Source organism: Phaethon aethereus (assembly GCF_964289735.1).
Source record: "Phaethon aethereus genome assembly, chromosome: 3".
NCBI classification, from domain to species: domain Eukaryota; kingdom Metazoa; phylum Chordata; class Aves; order Phaethontiformes; family Phaethontidae; genus Phaethon; species Phaethon aethereus.
In genome coordinates this window covers 14,334,014-14,351,933 of record NC_138576.1, presented here as the reverse complement: position 1 = coordinate 14,351,933, position 17,920 = coordinate 14,334,014, and the positions used below count along the sequence as shown (strand labels likewise).

At 37.1% G+C, this 17,920-nt stretch overlaps 1 protein-coding gene across 1 annotated transcript in view; it reads right to left on the bottom strand.

Moving 5' to 3' along the window:
• NBAS (NBAS subunit of NRZ tethering complex) overlaps positions 1–17,920 on the bottom strand; it is a gene marked incomplete at both ends in the record, with an annotated part of 185,312 nt that overhangs the window by 43,865 nt on the left and 123,527 nt on the right. Inside the window, 4 exons of the mRNA XM_081997756.1 lie at positions 2,487–2,682; positions 4,937–5,026; positions 13,992–14,194; positions 14,446–14,664. Coding sequence (XP_081853882.1) covers positions 2,487–2,682; positions 4,937–5,026; positions 13,992–14,194; positions 14,446–14,664 — 708 coding nt within the window. The remainder of the gene's footprint in view (positions 1–2,486; positions 2,683–4,936; positions 5,027–13,991; positions 14,195–14,445; positions 14,665–17,920) is intronic.

The following is a 17,920-nucleotide window of genomic DNA, read 5'->3' as shown; positions in this document are numbered from 1 at the left end:
AGCTTGAACTACACATGAAAATTGGAATAATTTGTAAATATGTTCCAACAGGACTCTTATGACTGTGGCTGTGTAGCAATGACTTTTACCTATGTACATATAAGCACAGCTTTCACTATTGCTAAACCTGAAAACTACTTCTGAGCTTCGGCTAAATAATAAATACTATATCCAGAAAATTTTATATTACAGTATTGTATACACATTTTTATACAATTAGCTCTGAAAGGTTTAAGCTTATCTAGGACAGTACTTAAGCTTTTTACTACGTGGATTCTTGCACTTTTTGCTTACTCATTAGCAAAACAGTAGAGCACTGAGGCGACCAGCAGCTCTGTGATATGAACAAATAGCCTGCTGCTTACAGTCAGTACAAACTTCTTCCCTCACAAAAAACAGGTATGTTTTCCTGCTTGAAACTAGGAGTATTCTAAAAATCCACCACTTCAGGAAACAGAAATTATTAACTGCTTACATGGAGACACCTAAGCAGACTGGAAGATTGGCCAACAAGAATCACACGAGGTTTAACAGCTCCGCTGCACCTGGGACAGCACGGCTGGCGACAGCCAGGCTGGGGAGCAGCTCTGCTGGGAGGGCCTTGGGGGTCCTGGTGGGACGTGAGCCAGCAGCATATGCAATTAATTCCTAAAACATCATGAGACAAAAGCAATTGGATGCGAGTTTCATATTGTAAAGTTATATACATTTTGATTTACCAGATTATGGGAGAAAATAAGCGATCTTATATATTTCTCAAGCAAATGTAATGAGCCTCACAAGGTTTCCGTCAAATACAGGTTCTTTTTCCGTCTTCTACAGACATGGCTGAAAGCTATTATCTACCTGTAACATTCTTCTTAAAGCATACTCTAGTTGAATTTTTTAGAATTGCAATGCTTTTGGATTGGAAAGCAGGTGACAGGCAACACAAATATTGACAAAGGACTGAAGAGAAGCAGAAGAATCTAATCATAGACAGACACCTGAAGAGCAGTTGAGGATTTAAGTACTGGCATTACTGTGAGTGCAAGAGGAAAGTAATTTCTAAAGAAAGCTAGAGATAAGCATTTCCTTTTTCTTTTAAGATTTTTATTAGAATTATACCCTTGGATGATCTTAGCACAGTGAGTCAAAACTGAGATATTGCTTTTGTTTTATATGAATATAAAATGGTTTTTTCTATATATTTTTTTGAGGAACTACTAGGAATATTCTATTTTAGTTCAATGAGGTCTTGGCATGGGGTGGAAGCATTTAGAAAATGGACAAAAAGTAACTCTGCTTCTGAATAATTCTACATGCAGCAAGTGATAAAGATGTCCCTGCTCATTGGAGGGGGGTTGGACTAGATGACGTTTAAGGGTTCCTTCCAACCCAAACTATTCTATGTTTCTAAATTATACTCATGTCATTTCAAAATGGCACAAGCTTCAAAGACAAGACTATTTCTTCCTGTTAAGCATTATTGTATTTTCATTGTACTTAGAAATGTAGAACCTCTGAAAATATGTGCGTTGATACTAAGCACTTCACCAAAATGAGTCATGAAATAAAGCAGTTAAAATATTAATGAATAACCAACAAGAGCCTTTTTGTATATATGGTATTTTTAATATTCTACTTGATAAACTCAAGTGTTTTCACTCCTGAGTGAAACTAGATGATCCTTACTAGTCTTAGATCAACTTTTACATAAAAAAAATGAAAGTTATGCATTTTGTAACCCTTTAATTCAGAAGGAAAGTTATTCTGTTTTAGACTTGAAAACTTGAACTAGAAGCACTCTCTCGTACTGAAAAACAAATAATGAAGACTAACTTCTTTCAGCAATGACTTTACCTTATTTTCTTCCTGATGTTACACTGAAAAAGACTTACAGTTATCACTTGGGCAGTTAAAGGTATGAGCTGTTTTTAAGCAACTACTGTCTTTCAGTTGTTAGATGCAGACTCTTAAGAAAGACAACAGCAGACTAACTATGACTGAATGCATTCCCTATCAATTAAGTCTTTTAATTTGAGAACGTCCTTAATGTTCCTACTACACATTCATGGAATACTACTTAAAGATCCTGGAGAAAAAAAAAAGACAGTGGCCAGTAATTCTCATTCTAATTCTGACTGTAATGTCACACCAAGATTAAGAAGGAAGATAAAGTTGACAGAAAAAATGGTCAGAAAAGAAAGACTATACAAAACTTCAAAGTCAATGCTTGCCATGGAGGTAAATATTAGTATTTAATCAAGTTCAGTATTATGTACTCCTGATCTCAAACAAAAGCTGAGGAGTCCATTAACTATACATAACTTTGTTTTTCAAAGACTCATAATGTATTAGAAACCTGACTTAAGAAGAAGGTAGGATTAGCTCCCATACCAACAGAATGCATCACAACCATATATTGAAAACCAGCATTTCATCATAAAAACAGTCTTGCATAAAAACAGTCTTATGATATCATTTATAGGAATCCATATTAATACCTTTGTTTCAGGCCAGCAAGCTCTGAGAACAGCTTGTGTCCTGAAATACACAAGTAGCTTGCTATCCTCATCACTAAGACGGAAGGCTTGCTCCAGAATTTGCAATACTCTGATGCGAGGCTTCACTGCTAAAGAGTCATCACCACAGAAAGGTCTCAACCACTCCAGAAGGTCATCTGAAGAAACTACTTCTTCCCTGTAATCAAACAATTCTGTGTTAAAACAGCCTTTGCTTATCCTAGTCAAAGTACTACATATATTGTCAAAGTTGTGAAGAAGTATATTCAATACATAACAAACACTTAACAAAGAAAATGGAAGAGCTCACCTGTATGAGACTGCAGAGAAACCAGCCCTCATAAATTGGGTGCTTAAAGCTAAGTGGTGTAAGAACTTTCTGAACTTCAAATAACCATGTAATACCATAGAAATCCATCTATAATTACATATTCTCCCACATACCCCTTTGACTGCCAACTGTATCGTAACGGTGCTAGATTTCAGCACCTGAAAATCCAAGCCTTTTTACAGTGTTTGGTCCTGACTGATGCCTGTACTTCCATGCCATCTGACTTTATGGAAAACCAGCTTGACTGCTTTCATTTTACGTATGACATTTTTATATGATGCTTATTCATATTGCCCTATACTCTCTTTCTCTCCTTAGAAGTCTTTTCTTTATGGTCCATGTACACAAATTAATGTCTCCTGACTGTAGCTCTAGCCATTTCTTTACCACCTCTAGCCAGCTTGATTATTGTATGTTCTAGTATAATAATGATTGCAGAATGCCCATAATCCCGAAAAAAAAGTTTTGTGGTTTTCCTGACTTAGATAATTAGAAGAACTTCTTAATTAAATAATTTGATTCAGAAGTGTATTATATTGAATATATTCTAACTGTGTGAAAGCATTTACAGCCCACAGATTACCATGAACTCAACCAACGAATTAGTGGTTGCAGATAGAATAATCTGTTATGTCCCTTAGAGGCTATCAACTAGCATGTAACAAATCAGTAAATGGTATCTTTTAGTGGTACTTCAAACTAAAGCTTTTTTTTCTTCCTTAGGGAAAAGGGGGAAAAAAAAAAAAAAAATCAATGAAGTGGTTCCAGGTGGAGTGTGATTTATAACTAATGTTCCCTTATTTGTCTTAACAAGACAGACGGGAAAGTAATATCAGACAGAAAACACCAATTTAACCTGTCTTGCAGCTCTGAAATAATAAACATTGACAGCTTAGGTTTTCATATTACAAGGATTTCAATTTTACTTAGGCTTTATACTGCCTGAATGATGCTGTTAGCTAAGAACTTCAGCTAAATTAGACATGCCCCTGCCAAACAGGTGGCATTCAAACTGTAAATTAAAAATTTGGGAATTATAAGGACCTACTGGAATATTTCAAGAATTTTCTAGAGCTCACACCTCATGTTTATAAATGTTTATAGATGTTTTCCTGAGCATAAGATTTATATTTTTTAAATTGAATAGCTGAGGTTTAAGGAGATAAATAAGAACAAGTATTTAAATGAATGTAAACAATCTCCTGTAATCACAATGACTTTTACTCCAGCTTGTTTCAGCAGTTAAATGCTGATGAAGTATACAAATAAAAGAGTCCAGAAAGTGCATCTCATAATAGTACCGATTCTCCCATTCTACCTTATAATATTGAAAGTGATATTTACTGTAGGTTTTACCATCAATTCAGTATACTTCAGTAGCCAATATTTGACTAACTTAATGTTTGTGGAGAAACCTCTGAACAATAGTGTAATTGTTTTTGTTGGATACCAGAGTGTATGGGGTTTTATTATCATTATCCTGCATGAGTTCTTACTCTGTAGGTCTGGAAAGAAAACTGATTTTTTTTTTTTTTTTCCTTTCTTGTCTTTACTAGAAATGCAATGGAAAACGTCAGTGAGACATACAGACCATTATGTGACCTGAAATAAGGGCAACCCCAAAAAAGGAGGAAAAAAATGTGGTGAAGCATTATACAGCATTTGTGAAATTGTTTCTGCACTATACACTATAAATATTGACAAATTTAGATACCTAAATTCAGATATCTGAAAGTGAGTCATTATTATATACTAAATTGAAACAAAAGCAGTGAAGTACTCCGGGTAGATATACAATCTGCAGTAGTGACAGCAGAAGAAACATTTTCTCAAATCACCATAATACACATAGTTATCTAAATTCTAGGTTCAGTGACTTGCTTTCTTCCAAACCATCAAGTAAAGGCTTCTGTCAGGGCTCCGATTTCAAACCAGATAAATGATAGCCTGTTCCAGATTAAAGTTTTAGAAAATTAAGTGCAAACCCATTATATATACCCATGAAGAAAAATCATCCATATTCAGTGTTGTACCTTCAATGCATTCATAAGAAGTAGCTTTCAAAGTCTTAACCAAAAGAATCCATACGGTAAGTTCTTACCCTTTCTCAACACTTGCATGCACTGCAGAAATGATTCCTTCTAGGATTCCAAGTGGATCTTTCACAGATGTAGATGAGCCACCATTTCCACTGTTAAGGGAAGACATAAAATTACCATAAAAATGGTCCTTAATATTGTATCTAATTCTATCCACCTGTAGGATTTACATGAATTGTTCAATAATTATAGCAATTTTCCACTTTCCCTGCTTATCTAGTACCTTTATTTTTATGTCAAAGTAATGCAAAGAGCAACAAGAAAAGAGTGGGAAAGAGAAATACTAAAATACTTACTTGACACCTGAAAGAAAAAGAATAGTTACAATTTAGCACTTCTAATACAGATCAGGTCAGCAAAATATGCACATATAATCTCATTACCTTAAAGATCTCATCAATACCGACTATATAGATTACATGTCATATATAAATGTCACCATCTTTTCTTTTCAACTATCATCTTGCAGTATTGCTACTGGTTTAAACCAACTTAACTGTAACCTGAGTCAAGAGAATCCTACCTGTTGATTTAGCAGATTTCTTTTCCCACGCCCCCCGAGATTCATTTTCAGCTGGATCAACCAGGACGATGCTTACCAGAACCAACAAAATTAAAAAGGAGGGAACCCATGGTCAAGAACAGCATGTGAGGAAGGGGAGGATTAAGCCACACATCAGACAGCATCCACTATGCATGTGTAGGAAGAGAAAACGGTGAATCACGCTGCCCATCAGACATTCCAGTTACAATACACTGTATGAGGTTTAACAAGGCCAAGTGCAGGGTCCTGCACTTTGGCCACAACAACCCCATGCAACACTACAGGTTTGGGGAGGAGTGGCTGGAGAGCTGCCTGGCAGAAAGGGACCTGGGGGTGCTGGTTGACAGCTGGCTGAACATGAGCCGGCAGTGTGCCCAGGTGGCCAAGAAGGCCAACAGCGTCCTGGCCTGTATCAGGAATAGTGTGGCCAGCAGGAGTAGGAAAGTGATTGTGCCCCTGTACTCGGCACTGGTGAGGCCGCACCTTGAATCCTGTGTTCAGTTTTGGGCCCCTCACTACAAGAAGGATGCTGAGGTGCTGGAGCGTGTCCAGAGAAGGGCAACGAAGCTGGTGAGGGTTCTGGAGCACAAGTCTTATGAGGAGCAGCTGAGGGAACTGGGATTGTTCAGTCTGGAGGAGGCTGAGGGGAGACCCTCACTCTCTACAACTACCTGAAGGGGGTTGTGGTGAGGTGGGTGTTGGTCTCTTCTCCCAAGTAACTAGTGATAGGACGAGAGGAAATGGCCTCAAGTTGCACTAGGGGAGGTTTAGATTGGATATTAGGAAAAATTTCTTCACTGAGAGGGTGGTCAGGCATTGGAACAGGCTGCCCAGGGAGGTGGTGGAGTCGCCATCTCTGGAAGTGTTCAAAAAACATGTGGATGTGGCACTTCAAGACATGGTTTAGGGAACATGGTGGTGCTGGATTAATGGTTGGACTTGATGATCTTGAGGGTCCTTTCCAAACTGGTGATTCTGTGTGTGTGTGTGTGTGTGTGTGTGTGTGTATTTCCACAGGTCAAAAGATAGTCATTACTGGGGAAAAAAACACACTCTGATCAGGGAAGAAAAGCTTTACTTGTAATGCAAAGAAAATGAAATTTACTGCTAAGTTTTTCAGCACAACAGACCTGAGATGTGACTTGGTGCTGAAAGAAGGAGGGATTTTACATTGTGTCACTTCATGGAAACCACTGAGTGGCAACGATGCCTGGACTGAACCAGAGGAACAACAGTTTTGCCTGTCTTAGAGTTTGTCCATGCTTCACTGAAGAAAAAGAAAGGCAGGCAAATAGTTCCAAAGTTGGGTCATTAAACCCAGAGACAAAGTGTATTTGCTCTACAGTTCGTCAGCATATCAAAGCTCTTCTGCTACTGAAAATGTCAGCCTCTTCCTATATGATCTCTTAATAAAAATAACTGCAATATTTCTCAATTTTTTTGTCAAGAATTATGAGAGTGTTTATAAATTTGTCACTTTATTTTGTCATTTATTACTTCACTAAGATAAATTTACTGCCTAAAAGTGATTATACTATATGGCATAGAGACCTGAATTTTTGTAACCTTTAATGTCTTCCTGCGTTCAGAGCTTTCATCTTCTCTAATTTTATTTTTATCTTAATAGGTGACCACCACCTCAGTGAACAACACTAGATTTAAAATCAACACATGACTACATTCAGAACAGATGCAAGATAAGTTGTTGCATTGTTGCATGATGAAACCTTAGCTAACCTTAGTATACACATTTTATATTTCTACAGCGCACTCAAAAGTTCAAAGTAGGAGTAAAAAGCTCAGAACACCAGCCATTCTCTCAAAAAATAATGTTACATATGGTTATGATAGAAATGCCATTGTTAATATCAATACCAGCATATGCATCTAAATACATTTTAGAAGAGTGAAATTTAAATCTAGGTATTTTTCTAAACATTTTCAGAATATCTGGAAGAAACCAAATGTTAAAAAAAAAAAAAAAGAAAAAACCTTCCACATTTAGATTATACCAATACTGTAGAAATGCTAAAAAGAACAGCAGTATTAAAGCAATCATTTTACGCAAGCATTAGGAGATGATTTCAAGTTTGTTTTAAAATAAAAAAAGCTAAGAAAACTTAAGATACATTCCCAGAGTGAAGACAGATATAAGCCATTTCATTAATGTTCTATTTACAAGTCAGATTTAAATTTTTCTTTATTATTATGCTTCTTCCGTTTTTTCAATTAAGTTTGTAATAAGACATCAACAAATGACATTAACATGGCCTATCTAAAGAAAACTAGAATAATACTTATAAAGCTTACATAGTAAGAAGAGAATGATGATGGTCCGAAATCGGAAAGAAAAGGACATGGACTACAGGAAAGGAATACTTATCCTACATTATCTTTAGTGTACATAAGCAACTTTCTTATCAAAGGAGAACGACCAGCAATGAATGGTCATTCAGAACGACCTTAGATTTTGGTTATCCTCAATTTTGGAGATAGGTTCTGAACAGTCCTAGAACTTGCTCTTCAAAAACCCTTCATCATTCCAATTAGAAATGAAAGCCTTTAGCTCCTATCGCAACCAGGCTCTGAGCACCTCAAAAAACTTGAGTCAAAAGCTAATGGGCATTTCTGAGAACAGAAAACCACTGTTTCAGACAGTACATCTGTGAAGCCAGTTCTCAAGTTCAGTAGATGTATGAGCATTTACAGAAAGCTTCAAGTTTGTCATACACAGACAGGTACTATTCTACTAAGCAGGAGGAAAACAGAGAAAAGGTGAATCTTAAGCAGTAAGTTAGAGTTTGTGCTGGTTTCAGCCAGGATAGAGTTAATTTTCTTCACAGAAGCCAGTGTGAGGCCATGTTTTGGATTTGGGACGAAGAAAAACGTTGATAATGAGCTGATGTTTTGAGTTGTTGCTCAGCCGTCAAGGACAGTCCAGCTTCTCGTGCTGGGCTGCCAGCGAGCAGGCTGGGGGTGCACGGGGAGCTGGGAGGGGGCACGGCCAGGACAGCTGACCCAGCCTGGCCAAAGGGGTGTTCCATACCATGGGACGAAGAAGAAAGAGGGGGGGAAGGGACGTTCGGAGTGATGGCGTCTGTCTTCCTGAGAAACCATTACGCGTGATGCAGCCCTGCTTCCCTGGAGATGGCTGAACCCCTGCCTGCCCATGGGGAGTGGGGAATGGATTCCTTGTTTTGCTTTGCTTGTGTGCGCGGCTTTTGCTTTACCTGTTAAACTGTCTTTATCTCAACCCATGGGTTTCCTCACTTTTACTCTTCCAATTCTCTCCCCCGTCCCACCGTGGGGGAGTGAGCGAGCGGCTGCGTGGGGCTTAGTTGCTGCTGGGGCTAAACCACGACACAGTTAGATAGAATAAGAAGTATTTTTAAAAGAAATCTAGCAAAATTGAAAGCTAGCATTTTATTAAACTTAATATTGCCTTTACTGCCTAATGGTTAGAGAAACTAAAAAGAGAATACAGCTCATGAGACAAATAATCATGTCAAGTTTCCACAGATTGTTGCCCTGTTCTTTTCTTAATAATTAATCATTAAAAATAAGCAGCTACTAACAGAGACAAATATAATTAATGAAGGATTAGTCTTCCACACAGATTATATGCTATTTTATGCATGCTTTAAACAACAGAACAGGATTCAGTGTTCACCTCAAAACTCCTAGGTATAAGCCTGGTGTAATTACACTGATAAAGGCTTCTTTTGATTTCAGTTCAGCTTTAGAAAAAGTGATGCATATTTAATCAAGTTCCTCAAACACAATGCTTGAAGAATGCTTGAAAGGAGAATAAATTAAGTTCATCTAAATCTTTTAACCTTATTATGTTATTCATTGACGATACTTGATATCGTCTTATTTCTCCAGCCTTATTTTTCTTCTCTTTGTGCTTCCACTAAATATCAGGAAAATAAGAAAATCGTTGGTGTGATCATTCAAAGCTGGGGAAAATAGTCGTAATGCCAAACCATAATTTCCATATGAAATACCATGAAATTATGATATCCAAGTTACAAAATTACTCTGTATGACCCCTGCTCAAGTGAGACAAGATAATAAAAAAATATGGCCTTTTTTTCCTTCTAAGATAGCTGCTCAGTCTAATAAAGCTGGTTTTATTTTCTTCATGAAACACTGGCCACTAAACAAGAACTCAGAATTTCACCAAACCTTTCCTGCTCATTGCCTGGTGAATACTTCCAAAATTTCATGACATGCTACATCCATCTGGACATGTAAGACAACAAATTTAGGAGCTGCAAATGAAGAAGGCCTTCAAGAGACAACCTGTCTTCCCTGACTAACCATTCATGAACATGCCTACAGTCATGCATTATGGAAAGTCTCCAGTATATCATGTGAGTGATCTTAGGTAATGGATTAAATGTAATCTTGCATAAATGTAATCAGACTACCATCATTACCAAAATCTTTGGGGGTTTTTTGGGGGGGGGGTGGGGTTTTTTGGGGGGTTTGTTTTTGTTTGTTTTGTGGGTTTTTTTTTCTCCAGAAGTTCATGATTTCTATTGAAGAGACAGCTGATTTTTATTTATAGTAGCTCTTTCCACTAGCAAACAAAGAAGTCTCCAATACATATGTCGTATAAAGTATGCAGATATGCTCTGCTGGAGAGGTTTTATATGCACCAGTGCAAGAGTTTCTACTTTGAATTTTGTGTGCCAGAACTAGAGAGTCAAGGGAGGTAGAAGTAGTTAACAGAACTGGACAATACTGCTCTTGAAATTACAATATCGGTATCTAATATTTGGCAAATAACTGTATGTTATATTTAACAGTCTGTTTCTGAGAAGGTGTGAGAGTTTTTAAGCCTATGATATTGCACACTGTTGAAAAATGAAGTCAAAAAGGAATTTAATTAATCTTTCATGAAGGCAATACTTTCTAGAAGATTCTTCTGCAATAGTTAGTAAATATACTAATAACAAAAGGGGTTTGAAGGGGAGTTGTGTTATGAAACTGAAAGAAAGGATGCATATTTTCAGTCACTAAAGTGGTGGATTGATGCTTAACTTTCAGGTAAATCACGAACACTACCGTAATTTTTCACATCAACACTACCATCACATTTTTCACAAACATTCAGGCCTGTTTCATTTATGACCACAATACCTTAATTATATTCCCTGTCACCATAGCTACAGACAATCCAAGTTCAGTGTTATAACCTTAATAACTGCTACTTTGAAGGTTAATTGTCACAGAAGTTTTCCAACACGATCTCTTTCAAAGCTATTGCATAAAGTAACCACACTGTGTAAAATATCAAAGCTCCAATAAATAAACCTGAAGAGTTTTCCTTTGAAATACTGCATTTATTGAATAACAGTTTGTAATCCAGGTACACAGGCAAGACTACTTCCTTAATTGTAGTTTTTGCCCATTAACCCTGAAATTCAAGTATTGCACAAAATGTGATTAATATGTTTTAATTTGTGTTACAGTCTAGATTGAAAATTAACATTCGGGTGTAGGATAGAGATACACCTGATTTTATTCACAGCAACAACATTAATACCAGCAGGCTTAAGATATGCCAAACAATGATCTTTCTTTTAATTGCTCCCTACATTTAGGGTTATGCTACTTTATAATATTGTCCTCTTACTGAATTTTGTAATAGGGTATTATTTCAAATATTTTCTATTGTATTTTATGCTAGGTTTTTTCACTTCAGGCTCTTTATCATTATAGTAGACTAACTTTCCATAGGTCACTATCTGTTCATTTATCATGAATGATGTGAAAGGATCCTCCCCTTCCCCCAAAGAAGGCAGGGAGGGAAGATTTTCACTGATCACATTAGGTCACATCACACACCAAATGAGTGAATTTCTGCGTTAATCTGAAGCCTCCAACTAATTCTCCCATCTTTGCCACTACAGTTTTCTCTACCGGAGAGACAGGCATTCCTTTCTTTACTGGAAAGTGCTGCATAGGAGTTACTGGTCACACTCTCTGCCCCAGAACTTTAAATCAACTTGCAGACATTCCAGCCTTGCAATGCATATGAAGAGCAAATAATAATTCAGTTCACAGAAAAATGTTGATAAGAAGAGTAGAAAGGAGAATTTTGGTAAGTTTCTCATACCCTGCACGTTAACAAGATTCATTAAAGTTGAAATAACTGGACTTTGTGAGCTTTATATCCAGATGCATCCCACTGTTATATTCCAGTCAGAAACAGCAGGACAGTGAGTATCTAAAGTCAAATTATTCTTCATCAAATGGACAACCCCAGACCGGAAAGAAAATATTAATTATGTTCCTGAGCAAAAGCTCTACCATCATTGAGGATGCTAAGAACACTCTTAAACTGAGTGACAGGAGAAATCAATTTTCCACCAAAAAGGACTGCAAACATTTTGACAGGCTGCCTTCTTTTCATCTGTGGCACCTCAATCTGCTGTAATACACAGGTACATGATGAAGAAAAGGTAGAGGCATAAATTATTTTCCATGCTAGACTTGTTTCTGTATTTCTGGTATGTGCATTCAGATCATACTGTCCACATAATTTTTCTGTATGCAGAAGAACAAGATACATTCTCAATGTTTTATCTCTTTAAACTGGTCTTCGAAGTGATAAACAGTGTCTAGCAGCCATCTAACAACTGAATACTCTTTCATACTTGTTGCATGTATCTCTTTGGAACAGAAATACTTCAGAGGAAAGTTTTGTATGAATAGTTATATGAGAAGTACATCAAAGACCCAGCCAGGAATAAGCAACAGGTAGAACTCAGCAACATTAAATCCAAGAAAGCTTCCTTAAACAAAAAAAATCCCTTATGAATTAATTTTGCCTAACTACAGAAAAAAAAGCCTTTTATGCTGCTCTGAAGGAGAAAGAGCATCATGGACATTAGTATTCCTAAGAGCTCACTGATACTCTGTCAACAATGATGGCATAAAAAAAAAAAAAAAAAAAAGGCTTCAGCTCTTCATCCTGTGAACACAAATACTGACAGGGATGTAGATATAAGATCCCAGAACTTCATTGTCTGCTTGCTGTCTTGAGAATTTCACATTTCAGCTCTAGTCCAACAGCAACGGGGACTGAGTGTGATCTTTGATTAAGTTGTTCTGAGAGAACATCAAGACAGACACGCAGATTCATTCACATTAAGGGATGGGTCAGAACACTGCTAATTCCTTGGTAGGAAAGAGGACAGGTTGCTCTTATCTGGCTATGAAAATTCATGGACTTCCACGTATCCTAAACCTTGTTACAGAACCACAGCACCTTCACAGACTCATTCAATCCTAAGAAATCATTTTCAATGCACACTCACCTGACAGATTGTCATTTGAGCCCCCAAACTACATCCCCCATGAATTCACCATCTTAATAAATATACTCAGGAAAAAGGTTGAACCTCAAAGGACATGGGAAAGTTTCACATTACACACCAAAGGAATTTTATAATCACCATGGCTACGAAAGCAGTTAAATCTCTTACCAAATTGTAACTAGAGGTGTTACAAATGGCAAGCTGATCTAAACTGAGCATTAAACACAGTCAAGGAAAAACACCTTATTTCACTGAAAGTCTTTTCAGTGCACTTAGCTTTCCATCATCTGTGCCCATGTCCTCACCATGTCCATGAACATGTCCAAAAGCAGGTATCTTTTACAGTTCCGTATTTCCAGAGATGACTACATTCTCCCAAATGCCAACATAAAACAGTTTCAGCCTCGAATTTGTGAAAGAAAGCCATGCCCCTTCTGGGCTAGAAGACATGAAATACAGAAACTGCAGCTAACCAAAAAAGCTGGACTTGAATGCAAGACCCTTCACTCCTCCCTTGCCGCAGGCGTGACTGGCACTGAAGAAACGCACCACAACTGCATTAGTTGTAACACTTCGCGAAAGAGTCTGCAACTGTACCTTGGAAGCAAGGCTTTATTCAAAGGTATATATTCAACTAAAAAATACCCCAGCAAGTTATTTCAAAGATGGAAATTGTACTTATTCCTGTAGGACTAGGCCTCTTCTGCCCAAATACCCGCACGAGGTACCTACTGTTTCCAACAAAGATGCTTTTTGACTCTGTTCAAGAGGGAAGAATTATGTCCAATTGTAAATTTGCCAAAAATTCACAAGTGCACACACACATAACAGAATGTTGTAAAGCCAATGTTTTTAACTGAAAAGCACCCTCCAGTGAATTGGAGGAGTTCTATGGCTTTGCTTTGTTCAGACTGCCCACGCTTCCCAACCTCAGAAAAATAGAACTGTCTTATCCAAATATAAAATGATAGGTAAACAGGAACATAAGCAAACTCATTTCCTCTTATTGCCCAATTTTCTGCAAAATCCAGACATTCAAAGCAAACAAATACTCACTACAAAAAAACCCAACCAACCAACCCACCCCACCCACAAAAAAAAAAAAACACCACAACATAAAAAAGAACCACCCAAAGGACCCAGAAGAAAGATTTTTGGGCTTATTTGTGGCAGTGTACTTACCTTAATGTACATACAATTTTTTTAATAGCATATTGGACAATATCCTTGAGAGAAAAACCTACATCTCCAACAGCCACTTGTAACAACTGTTGTATCATGTCCAGAGGTTGACCATCAATACACATAGCTACTGCTTCGTCATGGATTTTTTCTTTCTCTGACCTTGACAAATCATATAAAAAGCCATACTTCTGTAGTGTATCCTGTGAACAGATAATTTTTGAACACAAATCAGCATAGCCTTTATTTACAGGGATGTATTTTTCAAAGCCTTCCTTTCTATCAAGATTTAACATATACTACAAAAAAGAAAAGATTGATGGAAGTGAATTTTCAAAGACCAAGTCAACAAAAACAAAGCTACAAAACATTAATAAAATATGACAAAAGATTGATGTCCATCACTCCTAGTCATGACAACACTCAAAACAAGCACCTGATCACTAATCATTACCTGTTTGCTGTTTTTCAAGTAAGTGATAAAACTATGAGTGAGTGTTTCCAGATGAGCAAGAGATTGCTGCAAGTGATTCAGAGTTTCTTCATAAGCAACAGATGGATTTTCAGGATCTTCCATGTAATTCTCAGAAGGTTTTTTTCTTGATTTCTCAGAAAGGTGTTTGACTGCTTTAATAGCCTTCTTAGTCACTTCTATCCTGGCTTCAACTGGCAGCTGAAAAAGATTACTCAATATTTAATCATTCATCACTACCATTTGTATTACAGCAGTGCCTAGAGGGCAGGTGGCTCCAGCACAGCATAAAACTAAATGAAGTACTTTATATGAAGCAACCTTATTCCTTATTAGTAATTTATTTTAAAAGGATCAGTTCTCCATTACTTTCTTGTGTTGTCCTTTCCTTTTATTGACATTGAGTCTGGCTCATATTAAAACATATGAAACTTATTTTCCCTAATGATACTCATTATTTTTGTAGACTGCCACCTTATAATGTGGTTTTTTTTTTTAATTCTGCACTGAGAGATGTCTGGGGATCGTTTTAGGAGATTACCTGAAAATCCCAAATGCTGAAAATTATCTTAAAGTTAGTTTGGTTAGGTTTAGATCACTATTTAAATATATCCCTAAGTCTATAATCGTAAGCAAAAAACCATACGAGATCTACAACTTTTAAATCAACCTATTTAAAACACAAGTTTTACAAAACAGCAAGATACTACTTTGAAAGACCTGTACAACTAGATGTTATCTAGCAATTAAATTGAAACAATGAAATCTGATAGGTTTTTTTTTTCCCCCCCTATTACACTTCTCATTAGAGTTTGAATTCCTAATTACAGTGTCACACACACACTGAACAAAGTTTTCCTCTACCTCTCCACCTAGCATGAATGGTGCTTCGGAATGGAATTTAGGGCTTCACAACGGAGCCTGGGCAACAATCATCAATTCCCAAGCTTCCAGAAAACAAAAAGTATTTTGGAAAAGGAATCTGTATGACACATTCAATAGGAAAGAGGGTGAATTACCCCAGAAAGAAGAAAAATTGAACTGCTATAGTATTCTTCATAAGAAAGTCAAATTGATGTTTACCTCATGAATTAAAACTATCTACTTTAAACTACCTAAACTATCTACTGTAAAGCCATAGAAAGCTTGATAAGGATGAGGTAGCAGGAAGTTTTACAGCTTATATACTTAATTCCCCACCATCATCAAAAAAAAAAAAACCAACACTCAGTGAAACATGTAGGGTTTACTCCTGTTTTTTTTTGTGCTTTTGCTGAATTTGAATGATAAATCAAAATGCGTGGACATTATTGTGAGAGCTAGGAAAACTTGCCAGCATTAACAGGGTACATACAAAGGGTACTTTACTGTTCCGTTCCAAACACAACTCATTTACAAACAAAAGAAATTAAGTACGATGTATAATTTTGTTACTTTGAACAAGACCTTGATATCAGATCTTACTGTAAGCAGGGAAAAGGTGATACACTTCATATCACATTAAAATTTAATGACCACAGATGGAGTTTTATATCCATTTTGTAAACCTGATAAAAGATGAAAACAGCTACATATTTCATTTTTCCCCTTCTACTGTACATTATAATGTTCAAAATGCAATTAAGAGAGACACAAGAGGCAATTTAAGTATTCCGTCTAACTTATATCTTAGAAAACAGTGTGAATATGCTGCTAGTTTAGAAGTCATGATGCCATAGGCATATACAGAATAGAGCATTAAAAAAGGCAATACAGGTTCTTCCCAAGACCATATTATTTTTGCATTTAATATTTGCATAGTGACAAAATGAAGCACTACCAACACATCATTTCTCTGATTATTTTATTCCAAAACATTAATAGTTGTCCTCTGTACTTCGAGTCAGCTTCACTAATGAGGTTTGGTATTCATTCCCAGTGATAAAAAAAAAAAAAAGTATCTTAGGGACCAGTTCAATCTTTGTTTAGGTGTGAAGTCTTCTTTTTAAAAAGCTTTTATAGTTTTAAAAGATTTTTATTCTATAGACTATAATGTGTAATGAAAAATCCTAAAAATCTCTTTTCTTTCGTTTTCAAATTAAGGAATATCACATACTATATCAGCCCAACAGATTTCACTCCTCAGGGTAGAAACTCATCTCAGAAGCCCACTTCCTTCAGAATATGTAAGTATTTCTTAATAAAGTATTGTACCGGTAACATTCACTTGCACGTGAAGATGCTGATCCTGCCAGTGATTAGCATACAACTTTGAGATGATGGAAACAGCTCCCATCCTTTTAATGCCACAGGCACCTGGGATCCCAGCAACATTGAAACAAAGAATAGTTAAGGTTGGAAGGGACTTCTAGAGGGCATCTGGTCCAAAACCTCTGCTCAAGCAGGACCACCTAGAGCCGATTGTCTAGAACCATATCCATGTGTCTTTTGAATATCTCCAATGTGGGAGACTCCCCAACCTCTCTGTGCAACCTTTGCCAGTGATCGGTCACCCTCATAATGAAAAATATTTCCTGATGTTCAGATGGAACAGTTTGGTCCAGTTCCCGTCTCTGCCACTAAATCCTAGCTTTACATATTCCACCAACCAAATGTCATGTAGCTACAAGCCAACCAGATACACTTGAATGGAAAGCAAATTACATTAGTTAATTCAGAAGTAGGTGAGGCACTGACTGAATAATAAAAGCTGGTTCCCAGTTCCTATGGGGGGAGAGAAAAAAGAGAGGAAAAGCAAAAAAACTTGTGGATCAAGGTAAAGTTAGTTTAATACATGAAGGAGAGAGGGGGAATTAAAAAAAAAAAAAACGAACAAACCAAACCCAAGTAATACAAAGTCAATCACTCACCACCTCCCACAAGCAGACCAATGCCCAGCCAATCTCCAAGCAAGAACCGTCTTGGAAGAGACCCTCCAACCGCCGGTTTGTTACTGCTGAGCATGACATTATATGGCACAGAACACACCTTTGGCCAGTCCAGGTCAGCTGTCCTGGCTGTGTCCCCTCCCCACTTTTTGCATATCTGCAGCCTACTCAGGGCTGGGGTGTTGAGAAAAAGAAAAAGCCTTGACACAGTGCAAGCAGTGCTCAGCAACAGCCAAAACTCTGATGTGTTATCAACACTGTTTTAGTCTCAAATCCAAAGGACAGCCCCATAGGGGCTGCTACGAAGAAAGTTAACTCCATCCCTGCCAGACCCAGTACAGTTCATCTGGAGATCAGTGTAAAAGTTCTAATGCAGGAACCAATTACAGAAAAGACATTATTCATGAAGTTTGCTCTTATGCAGTCTTGAAGCAGATTTAGTTAGAATAACTACATTAATGGCAAGGCACAAGAAAGTATGCAAAAATGTACAGATACCAGAAAAAGAAGTACTGTCAATACCCACGAAGAAAACAAGGTCGTATAAGACAAACTGACTGAACTGGAGCACAGTGATACAAAGAGATAAA